Source organism: Scatophagus argus, chromosome 16, assembly GCF_020382885.2.
Source record: "Scatophagus argus isolate fScaArg1 chromosome 16, fScaArg1.pri, whole genome shotgun sequence".
Lineage (NCBI taxonomy): Eukaryota > Metazoa > Chordata > Actinopteri > Scatophagidae > Scatophagus > Scatophagus argus.
Genome location: NC_058508.1, coordinates 7377135 through 7387633, shown reverse-complemented (window position 1 = coordinate 7387633; position 10499 = coordinate 7377135). Strand labels below are relative to the sequence as shown.

Genomic DNA, 10499 nt, shown 5'->3' with positions numbered 1-10499 from the left:
ATCCTTGGTGGAACACAAATGCAACACCCAGCAAATTACATGCAGTGAACACACACACACACACAGGTGCTAAAGGGAGCAGTTAGGGGGTTGGATGCCTTGCTGGGGGGTGGGGGGCACTGATTATGCTTCCTCCAAGTGGCGAAAAAATAAATCATTGCATGTTTAAGAAGGAGAAAAAGAAGAGACGTGCCTCAGTACAATAGTCTCATCCCTCTGAACAATTAGCTTTCATCCACTACAGATTGTAATTTTTTATTCATTATCTAGTCAATTAACAAAATCTGTCACACATGTGTGTTCCATCCATCCATCCATCCATCCATCCATTTTCTATACTGCTTATCCGTCAGGGTCGCGGGCATGTGTTTTCCATAAATATCATAATAATATAAATTGGAAAGCTGCCTGCCGGGAGACAGTAATGAAAATTGTCTGTACATTTTCTGTTCACTGTATGTGAGAGGTCAAAGGTGAAGTTTCTGTTGACAAGACATGACAGTACATGTAACATGTTGCTACACAAATAAATTTAGTGCATACATGCAAATATGCATATCACCTCTTTCTGTACTAGAATATCGTATTGCTGTATTCCCTTTTAACATTAAATTTTTACCTGCTGTTGAAATCTCAATCTGAAAAGCTCAGCGTGGAACATAACACCATTTGGCTGGACAAAAGGGTCATTCTTGTATAGTACAGGACACAGCCAGTGTAAAAAAAAGACACTTCTGAAATACATTTGGACCAGTACAGCTCACACAATGACAAAGCAACTTTTCATTTTTAGTAGCATTTGCCAGATCACTGACACAATAACTTGGTACTGAAGCATGAATGAAATGTTTTGTTTGAGTTACTACCTTTTGCACAAAGGGTTTAGAGAATGTTTGCAGCAGAACTGAGGACTGATTGGTTTGTTTGGGGAGGAGAAGAGAAGAGAAGAGAAGAGAAGAGAAGAGAAGAGAAGAGGAGAGAAGAGAAGAGGAGAGAAGAGAAGAGGAGAGGAGAGAAGAGAAGAGAAGAGAAGAGAAGAGAAGAGAAGAGAAGAGAAGAGAAAAAACTGGGCCAATATGCAGAGCTGAATCATCAACATCAAAGACTAACCCTGGTTAAGATTTATCCATGTTCACTATACACATGCAATGTAGTCATGTATCCACCTACGTAACCCCTCCACACACACACACACATCACAGTAATCAAAACTGTGTGTGTGTGTGTTGAGTAGGAGAGAGAGAGAAGCAGAGAAAAAAAGCAGGCTGGTGTTGTACATCTACACGAGTCCTCCATCTAATGAAAGTCATCAGAGTGAAGAAGGAAAATCAGTCTAATAAAGGAAAGAGGTTATTGCTCAGTCTTGGATGAAGGCCAAAACCACTACCATACACCCTAATTCACTATGTGTGTGTGTGTGTGCGAGAGAGAGAGAGAGAGAGAGAGAGAGAGAGGGAGAGAGAGGGCTGTATTGATCAGTGGGCGTGCTGAGAAGGGACCTGAACCACCACAGCACCACCTCAACCACTCACACAAGCACCAGCGTGAATAAGCTCTTAATTATATCTTCGGGTATATTATGTATAGCAGTGCTACTGGCTGCTGCGCTGTGCACAGATCAGCTGCTTTCTCTTGGGGAAAAAAAATGATTCCTCTGATAGAGTGTCAGGAGACACTATTGTAGTAAACCCCTCAGGTCGATCTGTGGTGCTTTTTAAAGCAGAGGGGTTTAACATGAGGTTTGAAAAAAAAACCTGAGGTATCAGAACATTTAGAGTATGGAGTATTAATGTATAAATCCAAAACCAATTTACTGTGAAACGCTATGGTTTTATCTCTAACTGCATGTATTATCAATTGATTACACTAATACACAAAAAACAAAGCTTTGTAAACAAAAGCTCGCGTTTCATATTAGGAAACTCAGTTTAATTATTTAGACGATAAACTGGTGGAAAAGACTGATTCCATGTGTTTGTATTATTTTGTCCACCTCCCTTATATAAATAAGGGCAGGCTGTATAATACAATACAGTTGAACGGTATGACAAACTGCATTATCCAAAATGACCATGAAGATTAATCAATACCTCTCTTACACAGTTTGAACAAAAACTGAGGGAGGATATATTGCAGGACTGTTGTGCTAGGTGTGCCTAATAAAGTGGCAAAGTGGTGATTGTTATTGTAGTTTTCTACGCAGTGTTATATTTGTAAAGCCTTCAGGTCTGATCCACTGACTTGATACAGTAAATAGCCTAGACTCGAGCCTCGTCATTAAACGTGTGCTTTCACGTCTTCCGCTGCCCTCTAGTGGACAGATTTGAAAAAACACACGTTTTCCCATAATGCACTGCCTCCGTTTTATTCCCATCATCCCCTTCTGCGAGCCCTCTGCACCAGTCAAGATGGCGGACAGACCAGGTAAAACAGCGTGCCCTCTGCTAAAAAACATCCCAACTTTTCTCTGTTATTCGTTTTATCGTTGTCTTATTTTTGCGTTTTCACAGACGGTGTGTGTTTTTCTGTCAGACAAGCCATTATTTAGTCACCTAAAGGTCTTTGTCAGACCGGAGGCCTCACTCAATCCTTTGAGTCACGTCAAGGACTTTGCGTGTCATTGCCGGTTTTGTAGTTGAAATTAATCTGTGAGCCGCTTCTGGACATTGACTGATATGTTAAGTGATCAGAAGATTTTGACTTGACTTGCAGTTTGGACGAAACTTCTATAAATAAACTGTCTCAGCGTGCATATCTTATGCAACGGTTTCATGCTGCTAGCTTGCACAGTAGCCTTCAAACACGGTCTACCCCACACTCTGATTTTCTTTTCTTTTTTAAAATCCTAAAACAAATTACAAACACGAAATATATAAACGTAAAGCCATGCTTTGGTTTGCAGTGTTCTCTGAACGGTGGGCCCAGAATATTTCATTCATATAATTGTTGTTCATATAATTAATGTCGCTTCTCGGTAGTAAATGTCAGATGACACCCCACAGCTGACTGCAGAAGCGGAAAGAAACAAACGAGTATTTCAGTGTAAATAGATATTTTTTATATAAGGACTGAATACCTTTTGCAGCAGTTAGACCTGCAAATAATAGTTGTGTTCAGTATTGATGAGTCCGCAGATCTTTTTAGAGAAGAGTAACAGATTTGTCTATAAAATATCAGTAAATAATTGTCATGCCCATCCCAGGCTCTCAGACACATTGTCTGTTTAAAAGGTCGTCACTAACACGTAAGACAAACAAAAACCAGACGAGTTCAAAGATGGAGCCAGGAGTTGTTTTTCATTTTTACTCAGAAATAATGTTTGAACAGTTAATCAGTCATCATAACTGTTTCAGTTTAGGTTCATTTTCGACGGATCGACTTGTCAGTTAAGTGACCAATTAGCTCTGCTTTGACACAGTTAATAGCTGCAAATTACGTTAGTATTTGCAGCGATGAAAAGTGTTGAATTACCCCTAAACCAGAGCAGACAACATTAAGGAAGACATGTAAGCTAACTGTTGTTGCCGTCTCCACTTGTGTCCAGTTCCCGTAGCTGAGAAGAGGCTGATGGATGTGAAACTGGGTGAGATGGGACGGTGGCTTGGAGGTCGAGACTTCACTCCTAATGGCATCCTCTCAGCCCTCCGCAGGGGTAAGGAAAACTTTCATGATGACGTTGTTGTGCACCTAGGGATGTGTGTGTGGGGGGGGGTTTGTTCTTTGACCTCAGTCTCTTGCAAAAACACAAGTGCACTTTGCAGTTTTAAATATGGGTGATGTTTGAAATGCAGGCTTTTTTTTTAGTGCCAAATATTTGGGGCATGTGCAGCATGTTCATTCTTAACAGACTGCACAACATAATTTTCCATGTTCCCCATTAGCAACAACCTCACTGAAAGGTTGCTGGTTCAGTAACTCGTTTAAAGGCAAGAGCTGTATTAAACAAACACCCTCAGGATAAAAGTATTTCCCACCTGGGAGAGTTATGAGAAACTCCCATACATAAGAGGTGTGTCAGTCGTACTGTTTGCACTCAGAAGTTTTTGGTAAAGAGTTAATCACAAAGCATTTCAACACCAAAAACCAGCTCTTAAAGGTGCAGTGTGCAAAATTGTTGATTGTTAAGTCTCTTTCCCAGGTCATCAGCTTACACATTTAAGACTGAGAGAAGCTGAGGGAGGTCCTAAGGACTCACCAAGAAACTAAATCCAGTTTTAATAGTTCATTGAGTGTGCATTAAATAATCACCAACTAGCTTTTATGTGGAAACCAAATCACATAAGCTGGCTATCAAACCAGGTGGTCAACAGTATTGTTGATCAAACCGTTTGCACTAATTTTATTAAACACCATCAGTATGGCACCACAGTAATACTTATAATGGAAGCTTTTCATGTGTTAATCTAAGCGATGGTTGACATGACTTGTGTCAGTGTCAAAAGGCACACATGTAGTAAATTCTTAGGGCATCTGGACTTGTTAGGGTTCTTGAAGACGCTTTGCCTCTCACCCAAGAAGCTTCTTCAGTTCTAAATAAAGTTCTAACCCTAACCCTAACCCTTCTAAATAAAGACCCACTTCAGGAATGAGCCTGTAGGCTTACAGCCCTTTCGTTTAGGCATTCAATTCCCACAGAGGTTAAATACTCTGCACTCCCCACCAAAATTTAGAACTGAAAAAGCTTCTTGGATGAGAGGCAAAACATCTTCAAGAACCCTAACAAGTCCAGATGCCCTAAGAATTCACAACACAGACCATGACCTGGGTGACTGAGAACCTTCACCGACAAAAGGCACATGCGTAAACATTCAGAGGTCTGCCAAAGCCTTACACTAGTTCTCCAGTGTAAGATACTTTGTTGTCATACTGTTGTGGTTTATGCTGTTTTTGACTTTGTTTTTTTCCTCCCCCTGCCTCTCTGCCTTCCAGGCCATGACCGATACTACACCAAATACATTGATGTGAGGAAGGGAGGCATCGGTGGCATAGCTATGCTGCTGGCTGGCTATGTGGCCATCAGCTATCTGTGGGAATACGACCACCTCAGTAAGAAACGGAAACATTCCCTCATTTCCTGTTCAGGATGTTTCTTCCTTTTCTATGAAGTTGTTTTTCTGGGAGCAAATGTTACATCTGATAATTGACTTTTGAGCTCCAGTTCATCTCAAAATTGCAGTGCCACTAATGTGAAAAATTTGCATTTATTTTAAATATCCCTCTCTCAATTTGGTCTTCCAGAGCATGATCGCTGGAGGAAGTACCACTGAGGCCCTTCAGCAGCCATCAGACCTTCAGGGGTTGAACTTGAATCTCTTTGTTCCTCCTGCTCTTTCTACTGTCAGCTCTCTGTTGTGTTGAATGTGACTGTTGTGACCAATAAACAATATAAACATTTATTGTTGGTTATCATGAGTTTAGCTTGTGCCCTATGTGGTTACACTTTATAATGTGAGGCTAGCATGATGTTAGACATCTGTAAGAACATTTATTTGTACAGACACAAGTCGAGAGAACATGTTCATACACAAATGTATCCTCTGAGATGTCTTTCTGTCATGTATCCACATCCTCTTCTGTAAAACTGAATGATCTGTGTATGCAGATCAAACATGGGTCTCCACACACAACTGGCAAATAATCCAACAACCTTCAGGGTTTAAAATGTTTGAAAACCACAATCATGTAACTGAGCTATTGCATGGCAAGCAAGAGGTACAGATTTAGAAGTATAAAACTGAGTGCCAAGTGGATTTGGGCTCTGATGAATTGCAGTAGTTTGGATTCAAACAGTGTTAGTTTACATCACTACTGACAATTATTTTATTTATTTGTATACATTGTCACACCGATTTTCTAGAATTAGTAGAACAGAAGATCTGGTCTGGTGTCACTGATGCAGTCACATGACCAGAGGAAACATGAATATCCTAAAAGAAACACATTGCATTGCTGCACTTCTGTCTGGTGTGATGTGGATTTAAATATTCACTGTACTATTGGGTACAAACATTGTAGAAAACTATGTACACTAACCCAAAAAGTGGCAAAGAATAGAAATAGTTTTATCTTTCCCACAGCCTGTATCTGTATGAATTCACCCTGAAACCACGCAGACACAACAGTCGCAGTTAAAGTCTTTTAAGTTCAACTTCAGCCTGTGGAGCAAAGGTGCTTTGTCTCCTCTGCTGCTCTTCCTCTCATCTCCTCCGTCCACAGGGGGAGAGACTGAGCTACGGCAATGTGGTGACCTCAAGGCTGGAGGTTACTGTCCACTCAGGAAAGCAAGATGGCCTTTAGTGCATTTGTTGGCATAGTGGCCCTTCTCACCACACTACATACACAAGGGGGACAAAAGAATGAAGATGCAATTAGCTCCTTACTAAACGCAAATGACAAATGGAAATAGTGCAGGAAAGAGAGCATGTGTGTGTATCATAAGTAGAAATCATCATTATTGGACAGTCAAGAGTGTTGGTGTAGAAAAGGAGCACATCCTCACATTTGGAAAGGCTGAGCAAAATGTGTGAACAGGATTATAAAAAAAAAAAAATCAGCTGAGAAAGTTTCAACTTTATTGTATATAATGACAATGTCGATAAGTATCACTTTACATGCATTTTACATTTAAATCTGACAGAATAATGATGCCAGTGCCTGTTTGTACTGTGTTAGTCTTACAACTGTCCCAAACAAATAATATTTAGCGAAATGTGAAGGAGAAAATCTTGAGGGAACATTTAACAGCATTCACACCTACGACTACACTGAGAGACTTGTGTCTAAACCAGATGCGGGGACACATTAGCAGACATATGTTCAGGTGACTTACCTTGTAGCAGGTGACCTGGTCCAGTGGCCGAGGCCCTCTGTTACCAGTCATGTTATTTTGCTGAGCACCAGCCATCGATGTGTGGTTCTGCGGCCGCTGGCCTGGGCTGGAGTTTGTGAGCTGGATTAGAGAGAGCGATGAGCGAACGACGGTAGGCACAGGCTGCAGCAGGTGACGAGGAAAGAGTAATGATTTATATTTTAATTTCCACCAGACACTCTGCTACCTAAGTGAATGAGATGGCCTATCACTGATACATACAGTAGTGTGGGTCTTTGTGAATGTAACCTCTTACCTTTGTCTGGTTCTGGGTCTGCTGTGGCAAAGGAGGCTGTTCAGAGGCTCCCATGGGCAACTCAAAACGAGGGCTGTAGAACAACTCAATGTTAAATGTACGTAATGGTATAGTGGAGTTTCCAATTGTTTTCATCTACTGTTTCTTCAATCTTTCAACTAAAGAATATTTTACTAGACGACATAATTCATCCTTTTAATACGGCAGAGAGAGGTTACAAAATATAATACCAAAAAAGGTTGCAGGTGATGTAATATCAAACAACAAAACTGCTTCTATTATGTAGGAATCATATGAAAAAGATTACATACTGCATAAATTTACAGGATTTTCCTTCTGGACAAAAGCCCACCAGGTAGTTCACACAGATAACCCTTCTTGTGTGTCTGTGTCTGCAGTCAGGACCTGAGACAGAACATGGAAAAGAAATTCCAAAATGGGTCATAAAGAGTGTGTTTAGGTGTGAATATGAAATGCCAGAATATTTATGCCAACCACAGAGGAGGACTCACCATGTTTGCAGAAGCCTCGGTCATACCAGGGACAGTCTTTGATCTTGGACTCGGGATCAATGTGCAGGAATGGACATTCCTTGTTGCTGCACTCACCTGCGAGGGTCAACACAGGCACAAAACATTAACGGAATAAAGTCATGGCAGTCCGCCATCAAGCTCATCTGTGTGATTTTCTGAAACAACAAATCAACGAACCAAACTTGGAGTAGAAGTAGCATTCAGGCATCTTGGTCATGTCGTATTCATGGAGAAACTCGCACTGGTCTCCCTTCTTACACAGTCCTCTGAGCCAGTGCTTACACACCACCGTCTTCTCTCCACTGATGTGCCGGAAAGGACACATCCCGCCTGGGAGCAGAGAGAAAAGAAAAGATACAGCACAGATGAGAGGACAACGTTCCAAAATCATACCTACTTTATTTTTTTTTTTTTATGTGGATCAGTTTTAAATAGTGGAGGAAAGAACGTTAAAAGAAGTAACAGCAACAAGAAGCTGCTTTCTGGTTTTATGACCTTAAACAATATCCTCCCTTTGGGTACTAGAACAACAAATCTGTTTTTTTAGGCAATCCAACCCTGTCAGCTCTCATTTTTTCTTTGCTATTAATAGAGTTTTGATTATATTTTATCATGTTGTCATCAATCATGTTACATATTCTTATTTTCATTCTTTCACTGAATTCACATTAATTTAACTCTGCTTTCTAAACCACTGAAAGGTGCAGATGAAGGTTCTGGTGAAAACCTGCATCTCTCCAACATATCATCAAGGTAAAAAAAAATGCCATGCACATACCACAAAACAGTTTGCTGATCACAGTGAAACAGTGTCAGTGTCCCAAATCCATAAAAAAAATACTACTGACTACTGACTTCTTTCCTGAGATTCACTCCTTATGTCACATGTGCACAGTTGTTAAAATATTGTCATCACCCAGCACTGAACATGATTATTTATCCTTTCTTTGGACATGTTGGTGACCACTGACATTCGTGTTTAACAGGCAGGGAGAATGTAATTTAAAAACATTATATGGGTTGCATTAAGGGGAATGTAGGATCCAGTGTTTTTGGAGCTTGACTCATTCTAGAGGATTATCCCTTTACAAAGCAACTTCTACCGATATCAGTTTACTTTATTGAGTAATAACACAAGGGATATAAAATTCTAAGTGACACGATTATACAATTGCACGAATAACAGGTGTAACGTAACGTTAAGACTGACACAGCTGTTGAAGCGTTGTCACGTTGTGTTTTACCTTTCACACAAGCTGCTCTCATGAAGAACTCACACACAGCAGATCCGGATTCTGCAGGGACACACAGTATTACAGTCTTAGTAAATGAATGGCATAGAGGGTATACACATCCGCCACTGTTAGGTTGCCAGTGTCAACCTGCCGTTAGCCAACATCAGTTTTACCGTTAACTTTGACCATCACCTCCAGCAGCTACACACCAGCTAGCATCCAAGTACTTACTGTCCATGCCGGGAAAGGGCAGAGGCTGTGCTCCTAGCTGCTGCTGCACAGCGATTTCCAGGTCAAACTTGATGTGATCCACGTTTGCCAGTAGGTCCTGCATGTCTGCGTTAGTTTGCCGTACTCCGCTCAACGAGATATCAGTTTCGATTAGCTAGCTTGAAGTTAAGCTAGTTAGCTTGTATTTTCTTCATTAGCCAGCTAAATCGGCTAACGAGGCTAGCCAGGCTAACCGATAAACTTAAAAAAAAGACAAACTCCCCGATGAGAAACCTCAATAGATATTGTTCTTTGAAGTTTTGTGGGGGTATTTAAAAAAACCCCTTAGCACTGATCACTCTGTAACTTCTCAGGCAAGACCAGCTCCTTGTTCTCCCCGAATGGTTTGGAAGCGCGCAGACTGACCTTTGACCTGAAGGAAACAAGGCTCGACTAAACGATCCCCGAGCGGATTCTTCTTCTTCTCTGGGGGGGGGTTTGGCGTGTTGCAACCAACTTGAAAGGTGCATATCGCCACCTACTGTACTGGAGTGTGTAATTCAGGATGACTTGTTCTTCAGGTTACAATCTAAATTAATACAGTTAACAAAAGAGACAGCCAAACAAGAAAAACAAAACAAAACAATCGTATCCTATCCGATTTCTGTCATATTTGTTGAATTAACTCTATTAAAAAATGCAGCAACAGGCTTTTTACTGAGAAATCACAGGGCCATAGCCAGGATTTTATTGCCCAAACACATTTTTTTTATTCCCCTCAGCCAAAAAGATTTCTAATTTTTCCAATTAGTTTCTTACACTCTTCATGTATTTACTTGTGTCACATATTTTTCATACTTAATTAACTGTTCCTTCTATGCCAGGGCCAAACTGCTGGAGAAATAATGCAATACAGAACTAACTCTATCGGGGAGGTTACCTGAACCCATCATATTGTATTATTATTATTGTAACACCTCAACAACTATCGGTTTAATTTCCATTAATGTTTTACAGCTTGCTCTGAGTTTCATGAGCAGTGTGTGCTCAGATGCCACTTACTTTTATTTCAGCTTTCAGTGAATGATACATCCATTTATTTGTCTGAGATGGTGGCACTCGAGTCTTATATCTAGCAGCAGTCAAGGTTTTGTATCTCACCTTTAATGTGACCAGTATTTTGGTTTATTTCCAAATACCTAAACAACTGATTCTATACCACAGGCTTCAGATCTACTTTGTATTTAGTGTAAAATAGTAAATGGTAGCATGATAAATTAAACACTGTGGGCTTTTACTTCACATCAGTGTGGTCTTTGTTATGAACATATTGGTGTAGGCATTTAACTCATAAATGCCATGATGCAGTCACAGCACAATGGTTAGCCTTATGCTAA

The 10499-nt window shown here is 40.5% G+C and overlaps 2 protein-coding genes across 3 annotated transcripts; one reads left to right on the top strand and one right to left on the bottom strand.

Moving 5' to 3' along the window:
- Window positions 1–2318: 2318 nt before the first annotated feature.
- atp5mf (ATP synthase membrane subunit f) lies at window positions 2319–5396 on the top strand. Its single transcript, XM_046416083.1, has 4 exons — window positions 2319–2424; window positions 3545–3652; window positions 4930–5046; window positions 5239–5396. Exons 1-4 carry the CDS (start codon window positions 2349–2351, stop codon window positions 5265–5267), a joined length of 330 nt encoding a protein of 109 aa, XP_046272039.1. The 5' UTR covers window positions 2319–2348; the 3' UTR covers window positions 5268–5396.
- A 151-nt stretch (window positions 5397–5547) lies between these two features.
- On the bottom strand, window positions 5548–9561 carry cpsf4 (cleavage and polyadenylation specific factor 4). 2 transcript variants are annotated; one of them, XM_046416082.1, is made up of 8 exons: window positions 9124–9561; window positions 8902–8952; window positions 7835–7987; window positions 7637–7732; window positions 7436–7529; window positions 7125–7197; window positions 6830–6949; window positions 5548–6331 (listed from the first exon to the last, which is right to left on the bottom strand). In XM_046416082.1, exons 1-8 carry the CDS (start codon window positions 9224–9226, stop codon window positions 6263–6265), a joined length of 759 nt encoding a protein of 252 aa, XP_046272038.1. In that variant the 5' UTR covers window positions 9227–9561; the 3' UTR covers window positions 5548–6262. The 2 variants fall into 2 exon arrangements, with proteins under 2 accessions (XP_046272038.1, XP_046272037.1); XM_046416081.1 differs by having other exon boundaries at window positions 6830–6991; window positions 9124–9559.
- Between the last annotated feature and the right edge of the window lie 938 nt (window positions 9562–10499).

Bases quoted from the DNA above. Each gene is read 5' to 3' on its own strand.
- atp5mf (XM_046416083.1), top strand. From the start codon at position 2,349: ATGCACTGCCTCCGTTTTATTCCCATCATCCCCTTCTGCGAGCCCTCT. The intron at 3,653-4,929 runs GTAAGGAAAACT...TCTGCCTTCCAG, and splicing joins CCTCTCAGCCCTCCGCAGGG to GCCATGACCGATACTACACC. The intron at 5,047-5,238 runs GTAAGAAACGGA...TTGGTCTTCCAG, and splicing joins GTGGGAATACGACCACCTCA to AGCATGATCGCTGGAGGAAG.
- cpsf4 (XM_046416081.1), bottom strand. From the start codon at position 9,226: ATGCAGGACCTACTGGCAAACGTGGATCACATCAAGTTTGACCTGGAA. The intron at 7,530-7,636 runs GTGAGTCCTCCT...GTTCTGTCTCAG, and splicing joins CCGAGGCTTCTGCAAACATG to GTCCTGACTGCAGACACAGA. The intron at 6,992-7,124 runs GTAAGAGGTTAC...CACCTGCTGCAG, and splicing joins AGACCCAGAACCAGACAAAG to CCTGTGCCTACCGTCGTTCG.